The sequence below is a fragment of the Leptonychotes weddellii genome, chromosome 10 (assembly GCF_054177405.1).
Source record: "Leptonychotes weddellii isolate Sample4059 chromosome 10, ASM5417740v2, whole genome shotgun sequence".
NCBI classification, from domain to species: Eukaryota; Metazoa; Chordata; class Mammalia; order Carnivora; family Phocidae; genus Leptonychotes; species Leptonychotes weddellii.
In genome coordinates, this window is record NC_138378.1 from 109,021,465 (window position 1) to 109,039,941 (window position 18,477).

Below are 18,477 nucleotides of genomic sequence, written 5' to 3' on the forward strand. Positions count from 1 at the left end.
AAAGAAACAATCAACAAAACGAAAAGGCAACCTATGGAATAAGAGAAAATATTTGTAAACCATCTATCTGACCCAAAATGTATAAGGAACTCATACGCCTCGATAGCAAAAAAAACTAATAGTCTGATTTAAAAATGGGCAGGGGCGCCTGGGTGGCTCAGTTGTTAAGCGTCTGCCTTCGGCTCAGGTCATGATCCCAGGGTCCTGGGATCGAGCCCCGCATCGAGCCCCTGGGATCCTGCTCCGCGGGAAGCCTGCTTCTCCCTCTCCCACTCCCCCTGCTTGTGTTCCCTCTCTCGCCATGTCTCTTTCTGTCAAATAAATAAAATCTTTAAAAATAAATAAATAAATAAAAATGGGCAAATTTTTCCAAAGAAAACATACCAGTGGCCAGCAGGAATATGAAAAGATGCTCAACCTCACTAATCATTAGGGAAATGCAAATCAAAACCACAGTGAGACTCACTTCACTCCTGTTATGATGACTGTTATCAAAAAGACAAAAAATAACACATATTGGCAAAGGTGTGGAGAAAAGGGAACTCAGCACTGTTCGGACAACCATTACAGAAAACAATATGGGAGCTCCTCAAAAATTAAAAATAGAACTCCCATATGACCCAACAATCCCACTTCTGGATCTATATCTAAAGAAAATGAAATCAGTATCTCAGAGAGATATCTATATACCCATATTCATTGCAGTGTTATTCACAGTATGTGGATAATTCCAAGATATGGAAACAACTTGTGTCTGTTAATGGATGAATAGGTAAAGAAAATGTGGTATACACACACACACACATACACAATGCAATATTATTCAGCCATGAAGAAAGAAGGAAATCCTGCCATTTTCAACAGCATGGATAAACCTGGAGGATATTATGCTAAGTGAAATAAGCCAGACACAGGAAGACAAATACTGTATGATCTCAGTTATATATGGAATCGAAGAAAAGTTGAACTCATAGAATCAGAGAGTTCTATGAGCAGTTGCCAGGATTTGAGGGATGGGGGAAATGGGGAGATGTTGGTCAAAGGGTACAGACTTCCAGTTATAAGATGAATAAGTTCTGGGGATCTAATGTACAACATGATGATTTTAGTTAATAATACTATATTGTATAATTGAAATTTGCTAAGAGAGTATATCTTAATGTTCTCACCATCACAAAAAAAAAAGAAAGAAGGTAGTTACTCTGTCCATCCCAAGCCTCCTGATGGCAGTGGCCTCAGTTAGGAGTGCCTGCTGTGCGTGCCCGGGACACATCACTGGTAGGGAGCTCCACAGACATTTCCTCCATGGGGGCCCTTATTTATGGCTGGACTAGGTCTTGTGGTTCTTACTATGACTGCAGGATGCACTTCAGGAAGACACCCTGAGGGAACTTCGAGGAACTTCGAGATTTATTACCTACAGTTTCTTGGGGGTACATGGCAGGGGGAGCAGACCTGGGGCCCTGCCTTTATTAGAGCCCGAGGGTGGGGTGCCTACAGTTTTGCAGGTTCACTCTTTACTGGCTAATGTAAGGCATAAGAGCCAGAGTTAGGGCTTGGGAAGGAAGAAGTGGGTCACACAAGAAGTCAGTTACCTTAACTTACCCAAGGCTTTCTGAAAGGTACCTTTGTGGGTGGGGTGGCCTAGTTCCTTAGCTGGTGGTTTTGCTAGTAGTTGTCTCGTACAGGTGGCAATATGCTCATTCAAGATGGGTGTCTTTTGAAATGGAGGCCTCGTCAATCAAAAGCTTAACGCCAGGCACTTACACTAAACTATGTGAGGTGATGGGTATGTTCATCTGATTATGGTAATCATTTCATGGTGTATCCGTATATTAAATCATCACATAAAAACAATTATGTGGTGCAACCTAAGTATATACAGTTTTTATTTGTCAATCATACTTCAGTAAAGCGGAAAAAAAAATTATAGAAAGTGGAAGATGGGTACATGCGGATCTATTATATGTTCTCTCTACTTTTATGTATCTTTGAAAGTTTCCACTATTAAAAAAAAAAAACTTTAAAGAAAGAAAAAAAATTATAGAATCGTAGAGCTAAAAGTATCCACATCAAATCCTACCTTGAACCCTTATTTTTCAAGGAAGGAAAGTAAGGCCCAACAGGGCTAAATCACCTGCTAGTGAGTGGCAGAACCTTGACAAGAAGCCAGCACTTTGAATGTTTAGTTCAGTGTTCTAGTCCTCTTGGTGGGTCGCCTTAGGTGACTAATGCAAAGTGCTAATGAGACTCCGTTTTTTTTTTTTAAAGATTTTATTTATTTATTTGAGAAAGAGAGAATGAGAGACAGAGAGCATAAGAGGGAGGAGGGTCAGAGGGAGAAGCAGACTCCCTGCCGAGCAGGGAGCCCGATGCGGGACTCGATCCTGGGACTCCAGGATCATGACCTGAGCTGAAGGCAGTCGCTTAACCAACTGAGCCACCCAGGCGCCCGAGACTCCGTTTTTAGGTTTAGTTACTCTATGAGCTAATTCTCAGATTGGCCCTTCCATGATCACCAGTTATACCTGGTCTGTGACCCTTTTCCTGCTGTGGTTCATAGGGGAACAGGGTAATGGGGTGTAGAAGAAACAGTGCAACTCATGGCAAATACTTGTATAAATACTTCAAAATGCCTTTTTTCATAGTATCTTTTTCTGTGTTAATGCACACTCTGTGTGTGTGTGTGTGTTTATGAATGCAGTTCACTTGAGAGTCTTTAACATTTCGCTTAAAGACTAGGGTATACTTTGAAAGACAAGTAAATATTGATTACCTAGCAGTGAAAGATTTTAAGAGCACTAGTGAGGTGAAACTGAATATACAGATTTTGCTTCCTTGATTAAAAACGTGTATTTCAACAGCCATCATATTAAAATGTGACTGAAGGTGAACAGAATGTGTAGCAGATACTTGCTCTGCTATGAAATATCTTAAACAACTTTATTGTTCTATGCCCAAAGAAAATTTTAGGTTCAATACTATAGTTTTTCCTTTGTCAGGAAATGTATATGTTTGCCTGGGAGTGTGTTTTTACTATCTTAGGTTGTGTTTGGAAAACAGAGGTGTTAGAATTCTTCTTAGAAAACAGACTTGAGGGACACCTGGGTGGCTCAGTACGTTAAGCGTCTGCCTTCGGCTCATTTGGCTCAGGTCATGATCCCAGGGTCCTGGGATCGAGTCCCGCATCATGCTTCCTGCTCAGCTCGGAGCCTGTTTCTCCCTCTGCCTGCAGCTCCCCCTGCTTGTGCACGCTCTCTCTCTCTGACAAATAAAATCTTTAAAAAAAAAAAAGAGGAAAACAGACTTGAGGTGGCTTAGTCTGTTGGGTGTCTGACTCTTGATTTCAGCTCTGGTCATGATCACAGGGTTGTGAGATCGGGCCCAGTCGGGCTCCGTGCTGGGTGTGGAATTGGCTTGGGATTCTCTCTTTCCCTTTCCCTTTGCCCCTCCCCTGTGCATGTACAATGGTCTCTCTCTCTTTCTTTCTTCTCTCTCAATAGATAGATAGAATCTTTTTGGAAAAAAGAGAAAAATGGAAAACAGACTTAATTAACATGCTAAACCTCCAAAAGCCTCCCCCCTGCTGGTCTGTTATTGCTGGCCTGTCATCTTACCTCTGGCAAGAGATAAGCGCAAGACAGAAGGAGCTAGGAAGTAGTGAAAATAACCTCAGGATACTCAGTGAAGAATAATAAATCTTTCGTGTAATGTAGGTCATATGTCTAATTCCTACATTCTTAACCTGGGTGAGAAGCTATGTACTGAATTACTTAATGAGAGCAACGTTCAACTCCATTATCACAGTAAGCCCTTACGTGAAGACAAAATCAAGCATTTGAACACGAAGAGCAACTTTGAAAGTTGCAAATAGATTCAAAGGGTAACCATAGATCAGGGCTTCTCAAATTTTGGCAGGCATCAGAATCACCTGGAGGATTCATTAAAACACGGATGAGTGGGTGTCACCTCAAGTTGTTGATTCAGTAGATGTGGGGTGGGACCTGAGAATTTGCATCTTTAATAAGTTCTCGGAGTAATGTTGATGCTGTTAGTCCTAGGACCCTATTTTCAGAACCACTACCGTAGATCTTGAGGAAAACCAGTTGAAATTATCTGTTTTGTCTCTGAATTTCTGGGAAATGTCTTTAGTTCTCATTTTAAATTGACATCTTATTATTTATAACTTTGAGTATGCTTATTGCTTAGACTGCTTGTGTACTGTTGAGTTAATAACTTAGTAATTGGAGCCTGGTTCCTTTGCTACCTAATGAAAACAGTGCCATCTAGAGGCATTAGCCCAAAGGGCCACCAGAGGGCCAAAGGAAGCTGCGGTTTTCTAGACAGGGTGAATGGGCAGCTCATCATCATCAAGGATTTATTGACAACCTACTAGGTTATTACGTTGGTACCACAGGGTCTACAAAGAAACAGACATTCCAGTCTCTGCCTTTTAGGTTAATGACTTTCCATCTGTGTTCTGAGGAGCCCAAAAGTTCTATGAAGGGCAGGCGGGGCTCTGGGCCCCACCATCACCCCCATTCAGCCAGACAGTTCTGCTTTCATCTGTTTTACATATTGAAGGTTATGTTTGCAAATGCATGCTATGGTAGATTGCTGTGGATCAGCAGAACAGATAGATTATTCATCATCCAAGATTATTGCTCTAAAGTACAGGTTTTCTGACATGCAAAATATGGTGTGAAAAATATGTAATCATTGAGAGAGAGGACATAAGCTGTAACCACCCATCAAATGTTGAAAGTATGTTTTGCTTCATATTAGCACATGTTAAAATTATGAACAGTTGGAAATAATATTCTAGTTGCAGCACATTATCACAATCATAAATTGAGTATAATTGGGAGAACAGATGTTCACCAATGTCAGGAGGGGGTGATTCAAGACAAAAGTGTGAAAAGAAAATGTGAAGAATTAGAAGTATAAACTCTTTCTGGCTTTGATTTACTATAGAGTCAGCTTACTTGACGGCAGATTCATTATCAACTATTTTAAGTCATTTGTTCAAAAAGTGTAACATAAAAGCTAGAAATCACAGTGGTTTCGTTTCAGCTGATAAAACACTACCTAAAAAAGTTACACAATCTTTCAACTAATGATGAATTTGGGTCATGCTTATCCAGGGAAACAATAAACCACTCCCATTCCAGTATTCAAACAGAAGGAAAGAGAGAAAAACAGTTGGGTGTTGTCTCTTGCCAGGACCATGATTGGCAGAGGAACATGGAGGCAGAATGGAATGGCTAGAAGAGCCCAAGGCAGGGACAGTCTGTCAGTCAGTCTCGGGGGCTCACAGTCACTGAAAGTAAACGAGTCTGTGAGTAGGTGGGAAGAAACAGAAAAAAAACAAAGGGCGGAGCCAGAGAAGAAGTTAGGAACCCAGCACATTGGTAGAGGCTCAGGGAAGCCAAAGTGGGAAGCGCAGCAGGATCGAGGAGAGCAGTTCTGCAGTTAGTTAGTGGCCCGCTGCCCGGCCGGCCCACTGCCCCGTCTTCGGGGGCCTTAGCATCTTCTCAGTGCTCCCGACAGTGGAGCCCAGACTCCGTGGTGGTGGCCGGTGTCCTCCTCCATCTAGTAGCAGCCTTCTTTCCAGCCTCGTTTGCTCCACCTCCCTATCAACCACAAACAGCCACAGAATTCATCACTGTCCAGAATTACACCTCACACTTTTATGTCTTTGGCTTTTGTTATTTGCTAAGTCAATAAACATTATGTTCTTCTCGCTAAATTAATCTCAGTCTCTCTCTTTTTCTCTCTCATTTCCCGTATTTTCCCCACTAAAATCTGTAGCAGAGCACTGGGTTTTGTCAGGTGGAAAGCATCATTTAATGACCCTGGTTTTTAACCATCTATTTGGAGAATAATAATAAAAAACTATTTTTGTAAGGTATGTTTGGGGTTTACAAAGTTTTGTTTGCTTGATAGCAGTTTTAAATAGGATGCCTACCTACCATAAGCTAACCACAACCTGTGTTGCATGCCTTAAAAGCTAACACACTTGCACCAATGTTTAGATGCAAGGAGTTTGCAGAAATACTTAGGGGGCCAGGGACAGTGGAGGCCTAAATTATGAGAGTATGCTTTCACATCAGCTTAGTAAAGTCAGGGTACAGTCATGAAAGGAAGGCCTTTGGATCGGTGAATTAAATAAGCATAAAGAATTAGGGACAGTTCTCATCTACCCTTTCACTGATGTTTTGCATAAACCTAGATAAAGTCCTTTGGGGCTTTTGTATTCCACTGAGAGTAGTGGAGAAGCAAATGGTAAGTTCCCCTATAAAACTGATATAAGGTAGGTAGGATCATCATGTCAAAGCATTCTAAAGTAAAATTTTTTCTTTTACTTTGAGAAAAAAAATTTTAAATATAGAAAAGTACAAACAATAGTGTAACAGTCCAAGATTCTGCTACTCGATTTTCTCTTCATAGTTAACACTTGGCCATAATTGCCATATTTGCCATAATTGCTTTAATATTTTCTGTTAATAAATAAAACAGTACAGAAAAAGTTCCATTTTTAAATTTACTTTTATTATTATTTTTTTAGAGATGGGGGAAGGAGCAGAGGGAGAGAGAGAATCTTAAGCAGGCTCCATGCCCAGCAAGGAGCCCGACATGGGGCTTGATCCCACAACCCTGAGATCATGACCTGAGCTGAAATCAAGAGTTGGGCGCTTAACCTACTGAGCCACCTGGGTGCCCTGATAAAATTCCATTTCTTAGATCCCATCTCCAGTTTTACTGTCACAAATTTAAAGTAAATTTCATGTCTCTTTTTATATTTTTGGTGACATTTATGTAATGATGAACAACAGATGATACTGTTTTGTGTTTTTAAAGCTTTACCTAAAGAGTAAACCATATATAGATAGATAGATAGTTAGATAGATAGATAGATAGATATCTTTCTCAAAGCATTCTTTAAAATAGGAAGTGCTATTTCTAGCCTTTTAATCTCCACATGTAGGTTGTTTAATTAAATTATTAAGATACAGCTTTGGAGTAATGATGGGGGCAGGATGGAAGAGTTCACTAGTTGAGAAATTCTGGTATGAGATTTGGAGAGTTACTGTGTGCAGACTCAGTCCTAGCAGAAGGCTCATGTAGCACTAATCTCCCAATTTTGTTAGTTCTGTGGTCACAGGTGACTTGTAAATAAATCTGCTTATGTGTTATGCGTTTATATTCAGTATGTACCTAGACATACATATATGTGTATGTATTATTAAATTTAGGCCATATGATTGCATTCAAGTATGTAAAGTTACATATTTATAGTAGTGTGCATTAGTAAGGAATATTTTCTAGATACTTATCTTGATTTATTTGGAGAAGGTCCCAGTAGTTTTCATGAACCCAAAGGGGCATTACTTTTCAATTGTGATGCGGTAAAAATTTGTTCTTTTCTCAAGGAAATGCTTGAGATATACTTATTTCATGGTTTTATAATTGTGTTTTTATCTATCTGTTTGCTCTTATTAGATTGTGAACTCCTTGAAGATAAGGGGAGCACATTGTATTTATATCTGTATTTTCAAAGTCACCTTCGGCCATTTAGTCACTGTTTTCTGTCAGAGTAGTCAATTTAGTTGACGTAAAATAGAACAAAATAATAGTTATCAGATACCTGTGTCCTGAAGCTGTAAGGGATGCATAATATTTTGATCCAAAATTGACAAAATTTTAATAACTGGATCAATCAATTTGTACAACAGATGAAAAATAAATGTGAAGTACTAATATTACTTAATTCTTCTATGAACTATGTAGGAACAGATTATATGTACCTTTTGAAATAAACTCCAGAATCAATAAATGAGCTACAAAGTAAATTCCATAGAAATGGGTCTAAGAAATAGGGTCAGGTTCTTTTTTTTTTTCTTTTTTTTTTTTTGAGAGAGAGAGTACAAGCAGGGAGCTACAGAGGGAGAGGGAGAAACAGACCTCCCACTGAGCAGGGAACCTGATGCAGGGCTCGATCCCGGAACCCCAGGATCATGACCTGAGCTGCAGGCAGACACTTAACTGACTGAGCCACCTAGGTGCCCCAAATAGGGTCAGGTTCTAAAAGGAAATTGTCAGTATCATATTTAAGACCATATCTTGATAAAGTTTATGTTCCAAACATACTTAGTTGTTGTAACTTGGAATACATTTTTCTACAGGAAGAATGGCTTAAGTAATTTCCATATCATTCTTCTGATCTTGGTACAATTGCATGTAATTTTTTTTACTGTATTTTATGGAAAGTTAATGATTTCTAGTATTTTTTTCAGAGTATATTAAAATAATAATAGGCGTGAAAATATATAAAGAAGTATATAGTCCTTTAACCTTTAGTTTTTGCTAGTAAAATAATGTCCAGATAGCACATTTAATATTTGCTGTCATTATTATTTCTAGAAAGTGTTTTCTTCTCCTCTAACCTCATTACTACGGCAGATGCTAGTAAGTAATGTCTTTATCTTGGAAAGCTACTGAGCAGTTCCCAGAGGTAAAACCAGATTTACTTCTGAAATATTCATTTGATTAATCTTTTGAATTATAATGTTCATTAAAGTTCATCTGAAATACAATCTTTTAGAACCTTATTTCTGGTGTCAGTGAAGTTTTAAAATGTTTACTGCATTTAGCTCATTTTCTTTCTCTTTGCACTATCTAAGTAAATGTTCTTGGTATATATTCAAGGGAGGACTTAAATGACAGGAATTGAAATGATAGCAGGCGTAACTCATTTCTCTCACAATTTAGGCCAGACGCTTGTGCTGTGTGCTTTAAAAGTATTATGCTTACACTCTTAGGAGCCTAGAATTATTATCTCTGTTACAGATAATAGGACACTGAAGATTTGCCCTAGCCACCAAGTTAATAAGGTGCTCAGCTGGGATTTAGACCCAGATTTATCTTGTCTCCAGCACCCATGATGTTACTACACCATGTTGTCCCAATGAAATGAAGATTTTTACATTTTCAAACCATTATGTATTTTGAAAAATAAAGAATTTGGTTTGCAAGTATTATAGATGTTTGTTTGGGGGTATCTGAGAATAATATGATCCCTTCTGGATGGAGTGATCAGAGCAGATAAACTGAAAGGGGAGCATAACGTACTCAAGTGTAATACTCAGTGAACATTTGCCTTTGGAGCTATCAGGAGCCCTACCAAAGTCAGACTTCCAGATTCTCTTCCCCATTCTGTTTTATGCTGAACTTCCTTGTTAAACAGAGAATGGATCCTAGGCTGACCTAGGAAGAAGGATTCGGGCAGAGCACATCTTAACCTGAGAGATCAATAATACCATGGAAAAAGGGAACTAAGCCTCATTGACTCAGTAAAAAGGTCTTCAGTAACTGTATGCCAGGCACTGAGGGACAGAGATAAGCAAGACATAAATTGTAAAATAGGAATAAGCTAGGAGTAGTGTGGTAAGATAAACATGGGATATCGGGGGACCTGAAAAGAAGGCTACTTTACTCCTCGCCCACTGAATCATAAAGTGGCTTCTCAGAGGAGATAACACTTGTTGGGAGTTTGAAGGATGAAGAGGAGTTAGCCAGATTAACAAGGGGAGCTGAGCACTGAAGGAAATGGAAACAGCACGCACAGATAAAACTGAAGAGCAGTCCTTTGCAGTGAGTTCTGGGTGCCTTTCAAATGAGCTGCATTGTGGCTCATTACAGTTGCCATCAGTAACTTGTATGAGTTGAAGGCAAGAAATTTAGTATTCCAGTAATTCAAACTTTAATAAACAATTTACTACCTTGTGATATTTTGAAATATTATAGGTGCGTAGGGAAAACCTATTGAAATTTATATTCATATTTATAGACTACCATATTTATAGACTACCAGAGCTGGCAGCATCCTCAGAGACTGTCCAGTGAGTTCAGTTTTTTCAGTCCACATTAGTATTTACTGTGTGCTAGTCACAGAGGACACAGAGGAAAAAGTGGACCTTGCCTCCAAGGAGCTCACAGGCTACGAGAGGAAATAAACAGACAATTATACAAGTATGATAAAGTGCTCTAATAAGAGTGGAAGGGGACTGGTTAAGCACAAAGGGAGGCTCATTCATTTTTCTTGGAGATTAGCTAGATAAAGTTTTAATTAGCTCTTGAAGATTTCAGAAGACAGTTCATTTATGAAAGGAAGAAAGGATATTTCAGGTTAAGACTGCTGGTTAAAAGGAACAATTTACAACATTTCTCCTTAAGCCCTTCAGTCTAAGTTCTTCAGCAAACAAAGATTATCTAAAATAATGAAGCAGTGTCATGGGTTTTCTTAGTTGTCTATTAATAATATAAAATAGCCTAACCAGTGGTTCTCAGTGTGTGGTCCTGGGACCAGCAATATCAACATCTCCTGGAAACTTAGAAATTCTTTTTTTTTTTTTTTAAACTTAGAAATTCTTGAGCCCCAACCCCGACCTACTGAATCAGGGAGTTTGGTAGTGGGGCCCAGCAGTTATCACTTTCCTAAGTCCTGCAGAGGATTCTGATACATGATCAAGTTTGAGAGCTAGTGGCCTAAGTTAACTGTAGTTCATAGACTAGTTGAAAGTTCATGGACTTTGAGGACAGAGACCTGGGTTTGAATCTCACTGTTCTCACTTCGTAGATGTGTGACTGTCAGTCTGTCACCTAATGTCTGTGAACTTTGAGATTTTCATCTGTAAAATGAAAATAATGCTTCCTTTCTGGGGCTGTTTTGAAGACTTGATGTAATTTAAGTAACACTGTAGCTAGCACATTGTAGGCTTTAAATAAATGGGAACTACTACTGTTGTTAGTTTTTTTTTTTAAGATAGTTTTCCCAGTGAATTTATTACTTTACCTTATTGAGTGAAAATATATTCATATTTTTGCTTTTAGATTCAAATGCTCCGGAAATTAACGACATCTATGGACTACAAGGTCAAGTTAAACACAAGCTAGCTTTCCTGAGAACTCATGTGCCAAAGGAAATAAAACTTGTGGTCATTGGCCATTCAGTAGGCTGCTATATTAGCCTTGAGATTTTGAAGCTTGCTCCTGAACTCCCAGTAAGTATGCCTCAGGAGGTGACTGTAGGTGCTAGATTATGCACTTGCGCAGATCCTTCTCAGCTTTTCTTCCCTCTTTTGTCTCTTGTCTAATTGATAAATATAACAGAGAGGGGGATATTTGGTAGCTGCCTTTATCTTTATCCATATTACTGTGGGCCTATGTGAGTGTATGTTCACGCAATTTCCATGTGTTTCAAAAAATAATACTGAAGGAGGTAGAAATTTTCCAGATGAATGCCATTTAATCTGAAGTTGCATATAACTTGTCATTTATAAAGGAATATTTAAGAGTAGTCCCCAGCCAAGACCTAGACAAGAATCTGTCTTTATTGAGAGAATATTTTGCAAATGTTCATGCCTCCTTTCAAAAGAAAGAAAATTTATCATCATCATCATCAGTAAGCAAACAGCTGTCCTTATGGAACACTAAATCTTTATTTAGTCATAAGCCTGGATCCTTCTCCATTCTATAGGTTGGCAGCCTTTTTGGGTTCATTCGTTCACAAATGATTGGGTACCACTGGGTGTCAGATATTAAGTGAGATGCTGGAGACACAAAGACCTATTTAAAGTGCCCAAGAAAGCTAGTGAGCTAGAAGAGACTTCAAAACAAAACAGAAACTCATACTCTCAATAACATGTACCACTGAAAGGATCTATTGAATGGATGCAATTCACAACATAAATTATTTCTTGATTCAACAAAACATATTAAACACTGGCCATATGTCAGGCCCTGAGCTGTGTTTTGAGGACATCCCAGTGAATAAGACAGTCTTTGAGGTAAGAGAGTCCAAAGTCTAATGGAGGAGACACAGTAATCCATAGGTCTGGTAACTACTGTGTAGGAGTGTGAGGGAATGCTATTTAACCTTGTAATCTGAATGCAAGAGAGGAAGTGATTCCTTCCTGGAATCTCTGTGTCCTAGGATTTTGACTTTTCTCATTCCATATGATAAAAATTTCAAGAGGAGTTTCAGAGGTCCTTGGAAATTTTCTTCTACTTCTACCAGCTTGACAAACGTAGGTCTCACTCATAATTGCCCTTAGGGAATGTACAACTATAGCCTCCCTGGGTGTGGTTTTTAATACCAAATGGAGGTTGGTAATTTTCGCTTATTGGGTATAAGAAAATGTATTTTTCATTTCGAAGTGTGATTTTAGTAAATTCAGGATTGCTTTCCGTTCACTGTATTATTGTTTCTACTCTTTTTTTCCATAGAAAAGGCACCTTAATTGGAAAGGAGACTTTTTCTTTTTAGCATTTTGCATGGCTTCTGATCTTTTTTGTGTCTTCTAAATCTCCTCTAGTACTGTGTGATGAGGTAACCTTCTTTATGGTGCCCAGCCCTGCCATTCTGTGGTTCTGTCTCCACAGTTGCCAAAAGCCCTGGCTCTAGAGCCAGGACACCTAGGTTCATGTACTTGCTGTGTATTTTGTCTGTGTGACCTGGGACAAGTTATTGAGTATCTCTGTACCTCCCTTTCCTCATCTGTGAAATGGGGATAATAATATGTTCTCCAAGGGAGACTTAAGAATGGTGCCTCGGCCTTAGAAGTTTCCTAATAGGTATTAGCTGTTATTATGGTGATGGAAATAACAGTGGAATCATCGGCTCAGTCACTAGGTTAAGTACCATATCAGTTATCTACAGCTGTGTAACAAATTGCCCCAAAATGTAATGCCCTAAAACCATACATATTTATTCTCTCAACAGTTTCTGTGGGTCTGGGATCTGGCCACAACTTAGCTGGGTCCTCTGTTTCAGGGTCTCTCATAAGACTGCACTCAAGATATCTTCCAGGACTGTAGTCTCATTTGAAGATTTGAATTGAGAAGGATGTGCTTCTAAGCTCATTTACATGATTGTTGGCAGGACTCCGTTCCATGAGGGTTGTTGGACTGAGGGCTTTGGTCCATCAGTGGCCCGTGGGTGGAGGCCACCCTCAGTTCCTTAATATGTGGGTCTTTCTAACTTGCCTCATTAGAGCAAGTGTGGTAGAAGAGCCAGAGAAAGTCTGCTGGCAAGATGGAAGTCACAGACTATCCCCTAATTATGGAAATCACATCCCATTACTTGTACAGTATTCCATTTGTTAGAAGCAAGTCCCTAGGTCCAGCCCCCACTCAAGAGGAGCAGATTACACTGGAGCATGAACACTAGAAAGTGAGGATCTTGTCAGAAGCTGCCTACTCCACAACTACTACAGTTAGTATTTCACTTGTGTGGTGTACAATCAAGCATATAGGTACATAGATAACATATAAATTAAAATACCCAGTTTACTTCCCAGTGTAGGAGGTGAGTTGGTCCTGTCTAATAAAATATAGCAAACTGATATGAAATACAGTTTGGGGTTATTAGTTATCCCAGGTGTTTTGAAAACTTAAAAAAAAAAAAAACTTTTGAAGAAAAGAGTACTTGCATGTGTGAAATAATAATAGCATTACTATTTGTGATGGTTAATTTTATGTGTCAACTGGACCGGACTAAGGGACAGCTAGATAGCTGGTAAAACGTTTCTCAGTGTGTCTTTGAGGATGTTTCCAGAAGAGACTAGTATTTGAATCAGTAGACTGAGAAAAGATTTGTTCTCACCATTGTGAGCAGGCATCCTCCAATCCACTGAGGTCCCAAATAAAACAAAACTCAGGGAAGGGGGGTTCTCTCTCTCTCTCTCTCTGTCTTCTTGAGCTGAGACATCCATCTTTCCTTCCCTCTGACATTGGAGCTCCAGGTTTGCTGGCCTTCGACTCTAGGACTTACACCATCAGCTCCTCCTGTTCTGAGGCCTTCAAACTCAGACTGAATCATGCCCCTGGCTTTCCTGGTTCCCAGCTGGCAGATGCATATTGTGGGACTTTTTGGCCTCCATAATCATGTGAGCCAATTCCTATAATAAATCTCCTTTCATATATATGCATATTTATGTATCCTATTGGTTCTTTTTCTCTGGGGAACCCTGACAAATACACTATTCTATAAACATAGGGAAGAAAATATTCATTGCTGAGTCCTTCACAGTCTATTAACTTAATCACTGATCTTTTTGGTTTTTGTTTGCTTCCCATTGATTCTGCATGTATTGTATAGTTTCTCTTGTGCATATTTGTGAACAGTTGTTAACACATTGGTTTTGAACCCATCTCTCCTTTTTGGCATGCACTCACATGTCTTTTGGGAAAGAAGTACAATGCATCTTAAGGTTAATCCAACTTCTTGTAGCTCCTTTTGCTTTAGAGCTTTCTAATTATTGCTCTCCTTCCAGGTGTTCTCGCCCTTGCAGGAACCATGGTGAAAAGGGGAAAGGGAAATGAGACATGAGCGTAATGTAGTCTGTTTGTGGAGGCATAACTCATACTGCGATTATAGAGTTTTCAGAGAGACATATGAAACTGTGTTTTCTTAAAAAGGGTGTTTTCTAGAAAATAATGCGTGCAATAAATTGTCCATAAAGGTTACCCAGGGAGGAGGGTGAACATCTGTATGATTTTTTATTATTATTATTCAAAAGCTTTGTCTGGTTTCAATTAACTGCATTGTTGAAGTCCCCCCACCCCTCTTTAAACACCTGGCCCGGTTAATATCATCGGTGTGATCCCTGCTGAAGTGTTGAAATTTCAGTGTCTCTGGGCTACTCTAAGACAGCACAGTGCCTGCATGCCTGAAGTTAGCATGACACGCTCCATTTAAGATGCATTTGACAACCAAATAAGTTTGTGTAAGCCAGAGTGTTGCAATCCCTAATCATTTTGCCAAAAATAAGTTAGCTGTTATGTTTTATAACATATGAAGTGTGATAATAAGAAACTTGTGTTTCCATCTCTTCTGTTATTTTTACTGGAATATTTGACTCCCATAAGATTTTGAAGACATATGTGTAGTTTAGTAGCTGGTTTATTTGGTTTCATTTTGGTTCAGTTGTTTACAATATTTTTATAACTAATTATAGGAAACTTTGGTCTTAAAATCATTTTAAGAGACTTATTGCATACTTTAGACATTATCTGACATATTTTAATATACTAAGAAAATTGGCTCTTTTAAAAATCTGGTATTAAAATTTTTTTGTTTCTTTAAGCAAATTTGGTACATAGAATTATAGAAATTCTTCCTGAGTGTAATGTCCAGTAATAAAGAATTTAAAAAGAAGCCTGAGAAAATAGGTAATTGGAAGACTATTCAATAGTAGCTGTCATGACTTGTAATAACAAACATAGTTTTAGACTCACAGAATCTTAGAACTGAAATAGGCTTTAGAAACAGTCTAGTTCTGTCTTTCATTTCATGGTTAGGAACTGAGAGCAAGGTCCCTTGCCAGGATGCAGCCTCAGCTCTGTCTCAATCCAGGGGTGGGGTACAGTTATATTAGCTGTGGGTATAAAGAGCGTCTAAGAAGATATTTGATGGCTCTTTCAAACTTTGGATGATAGCAGAGCCTGCAGATAGCACGGTATACTCCTGGACTACACACAACGAGCTTCATGTGGTCCATTATATTGCAGCTCAAGGAGCAGGAGACCCCATAAAATGCTGCTTTAGCAATTGGGGCATGGAGGGGGAGTAACTGGAACAAAAAAGTGATAGTCTTATCCCCACTATTTAGAATCTTCTTTCAACATTGGTCCTCTGTATGTTAAAAATGTGCCATCTGATTTTGCCGATAAATTGTTCGCATAAAGTTCAAGGTTGGGAGTTGAGAGACCTTGATTCTTAAGTGGACTTTGAACTGAGTTGTGAGGTGAACCTCAAGTAATTTTACTTTTATTCTCCTCTAAGCATTTGTATAGCATTTTATGAAAACACTTTGTTCCCTTCCAGGGATAGCAGATCCTTCAAAAACTTAATTTTTTATATCATTTGGCCTTTGTTGGGGAAAATGCACAATAATATAGAGCTTCCTTTGTCTGTCCTGTTGGCAAAAATATCTTCTCTCTAAATGAAATTTCCAGATTACTTAAACTCAACTTTTTTAAGCACCAGACTCTTTTATCCAGTTGGATAAAAAATTGTCTAAAATATATTATTTACTTATCTATCTGCTTCAACAATGCATATTGATTGTGGAGGAATTAGTAATTCAAGGACATCATTTTCATAATGTTATTATACTAGAGTAAAATACAATTAAGAGATTTTGCCTATGTCCTGAAATTTCTTAGATGATAGTGCCTTAAAAAAAAAACAAACAACAACAAAAAAACTTGTCTGTTTATTTTATAGTTTCTCTGTCTTCTCCCTCAGTGTTAGGTTCCACTTCTCTTCGCTACTTATAATATGTTACTATAATTTGCTTCTAGTAGAGAAAACAGATAATCATGTTAGAATTTTGTCTCAAGTAAGGATGAACAGGTCTTAAATGCATACACAAGAGTAAAGTTGATGAAGTTAAGTACATGGATTTTGTATGGCTCAGAGCTTTTTTGTTTGATTGTTTCTTTTGGGTGCCCAGCGGTGTTTTAGATACTCAAAATCTGAGAGACTCAAAATACACCACAGGTACAGCTGAGAAGCTTGAAAATTTTTACTGAAAGAATTAAAATAGCATGTTAGATCATGTGTGTGTTGATTTAGGAGTACATCTTGTCGGAGAGGGGGAAAAGATGGCAGAGGAGTAGGGGACCCTATTCTAACCGGTCCCCAGAATTGAGCTGGATATCTACCAGACCACTCTGAACACCCACGAAATCAGCCTGAGATGTAAGAAGATAGATCTGGATCTCTACAAACAGAATATCGCAGGCAGTTGGTTTCGAGGTACAAAGCGGGGAGCCGTGATTTCGCGAGCAGATATCGGAGGATAAACGGGAGGGGGAGGGAGCCGAGCCATGGGGATCCTACACCACCAGTGAGCGATAGCCTCCCATGCTGGGGATGGGGCACAGATTCACAGACCGCTAGCGGTGGGGAAAGGACTTTAGGGCAGCCCTCCAGACAGAAACCCGGAGCGCGGGGCAAGGCGTGCGAACTGGGGATGGCTGGCGGTTTTAGAAGCACAAAGGGCAGAGACGTGCCCTGACCTGGAGGCGAGGTGTGGGAGCACTGCTGAGGGGCGCACAACCCAGGACGCTGCAGTTTTAGCAGCACAAACAGAAACGGAGATAGTGTGGCCTAGAGAGCTCACGGAAGAACAGACTGCGTTCTCTCTGCTCTGAGGCAGAGGGTTGGAAACTGTCTCTTCTGCTCTGACTCTCGACAGCCGCCAGGGAAAGCCACCAGAGAACAAAAGCCTCAAAAAACCGTTTTTCACTGAGCCCATCCCCCACCACAGGGAGCAGGGCAACTCTGCCCAAACAGGGTTGCCTGAGTAACAGCGTGGCAGGCCCCTCCCCCAGAAGACAGGCTAGGAAAACAAGAGGCAGGCAATCCTAAGGTCTCTAGAAAACAGGTGATTCTTGCTTGGGATGTGGTCAATAATTTGGACTCTGTACATTCCCTCAACCACCCCTCAACAGAATGACTAGGAGGAGGAACCCCAAAAATAGGAAAGACTCAGAGATTATGACTTATGCCACAGATTTACAAATGGATTCAGGTATAACCAAGATGTCGGAGATGGAATTCAGGCTAACAGTTGTGAAGACAATAGCTAGAATGGAGAAATTGATTAATGGCAACATAGAGTCTCTAAGGACAGAAATGAAAGCTGAATTGGCAGAACTTAAAAATGCCATTGATGAGATCCAATCTAATCTAGATAATCTAACAGCTAGGGTAAGCAAAGCAGAAGAATGAATTAGTGACCTAGAAGACCAAATAATAGAGAAAAAGGGAAAAGAGGAGGCCAGGGAAAAACAACTCAGAATACATGAAAATAGAATCAGAGAAATAAGTGACACCATGAAACGTTCGGATGTCAGAATTATTGGAATCCCTGAGGGGGTGGAGAGAGAGAGAGGACTAGAAGATAATATTTGAGCAAATCGTAGCTAAGAACTTCCCTAATCTGGGGAATGAAACAAACATTCGTGTCCTAGAGGCAGAGAGGACCCCTCCCAAGATCAAGGAAAACAGGCCAACACCCGGGCATGTAATAGTAAAACTCACGAATCTTAGAACCAAGGAAACCATCCTAAGGGCAGTTAGGGGTAAGAGATTCCTTACGTACAGAGGGAGGAACATCAGAATACCGTCAGATCTATCCACAGAGACCTGGCAAGCCAGAAAGGCCTGGCAAGACATATTCAGGGTACTAAATGAGAAGAACATGCAGCCAAGAATACTTTATCCGGCAAGGCTGTCATTTAGAATGGATGGAGAGATACAGAGCTTCCAAGACCGGCAGAAACTGAGAGGATATGTGACCACTAAGCCGGCCCTGCAAGAAATACTAAGGGGGGTTCTATAAAAGGAGAAAGACCCCAAGAGTGATATAGAACAGAAATTTACAGGGACAGTCTATAAAAACA

General features: G+C 39.5%; 1 protein-coding gene across 4 annotated transcripts in view; it reads left to right on the plus strand.

The window, feature by feature from the left end:
* Positions 1-18,477, plus strand: part of LDAH (lipid droplet associated hydrolase) — a 92,060-nt gene that overhangs the window by 30,194 nt on the left and 43,389 nt on the right. For 3 of the 4 annotated variants that reach the window (XM_081797142.1, XM_081797143.1, XM_081797144.1), the window contains one exon: positions 10,894-11,063. In XM_081797142.1, the coding sequence (XP_081653268.1) occupies positions 10,894-11,063 (170 nt within the window). Of the gene's footprint in view, positions 1-10,893; positions 11,064-16,642; positions 17,391-18,477 lie in introns of those variants that run through there. The other variant, XM_081797145.1, reaches the window with a different exon arrangement.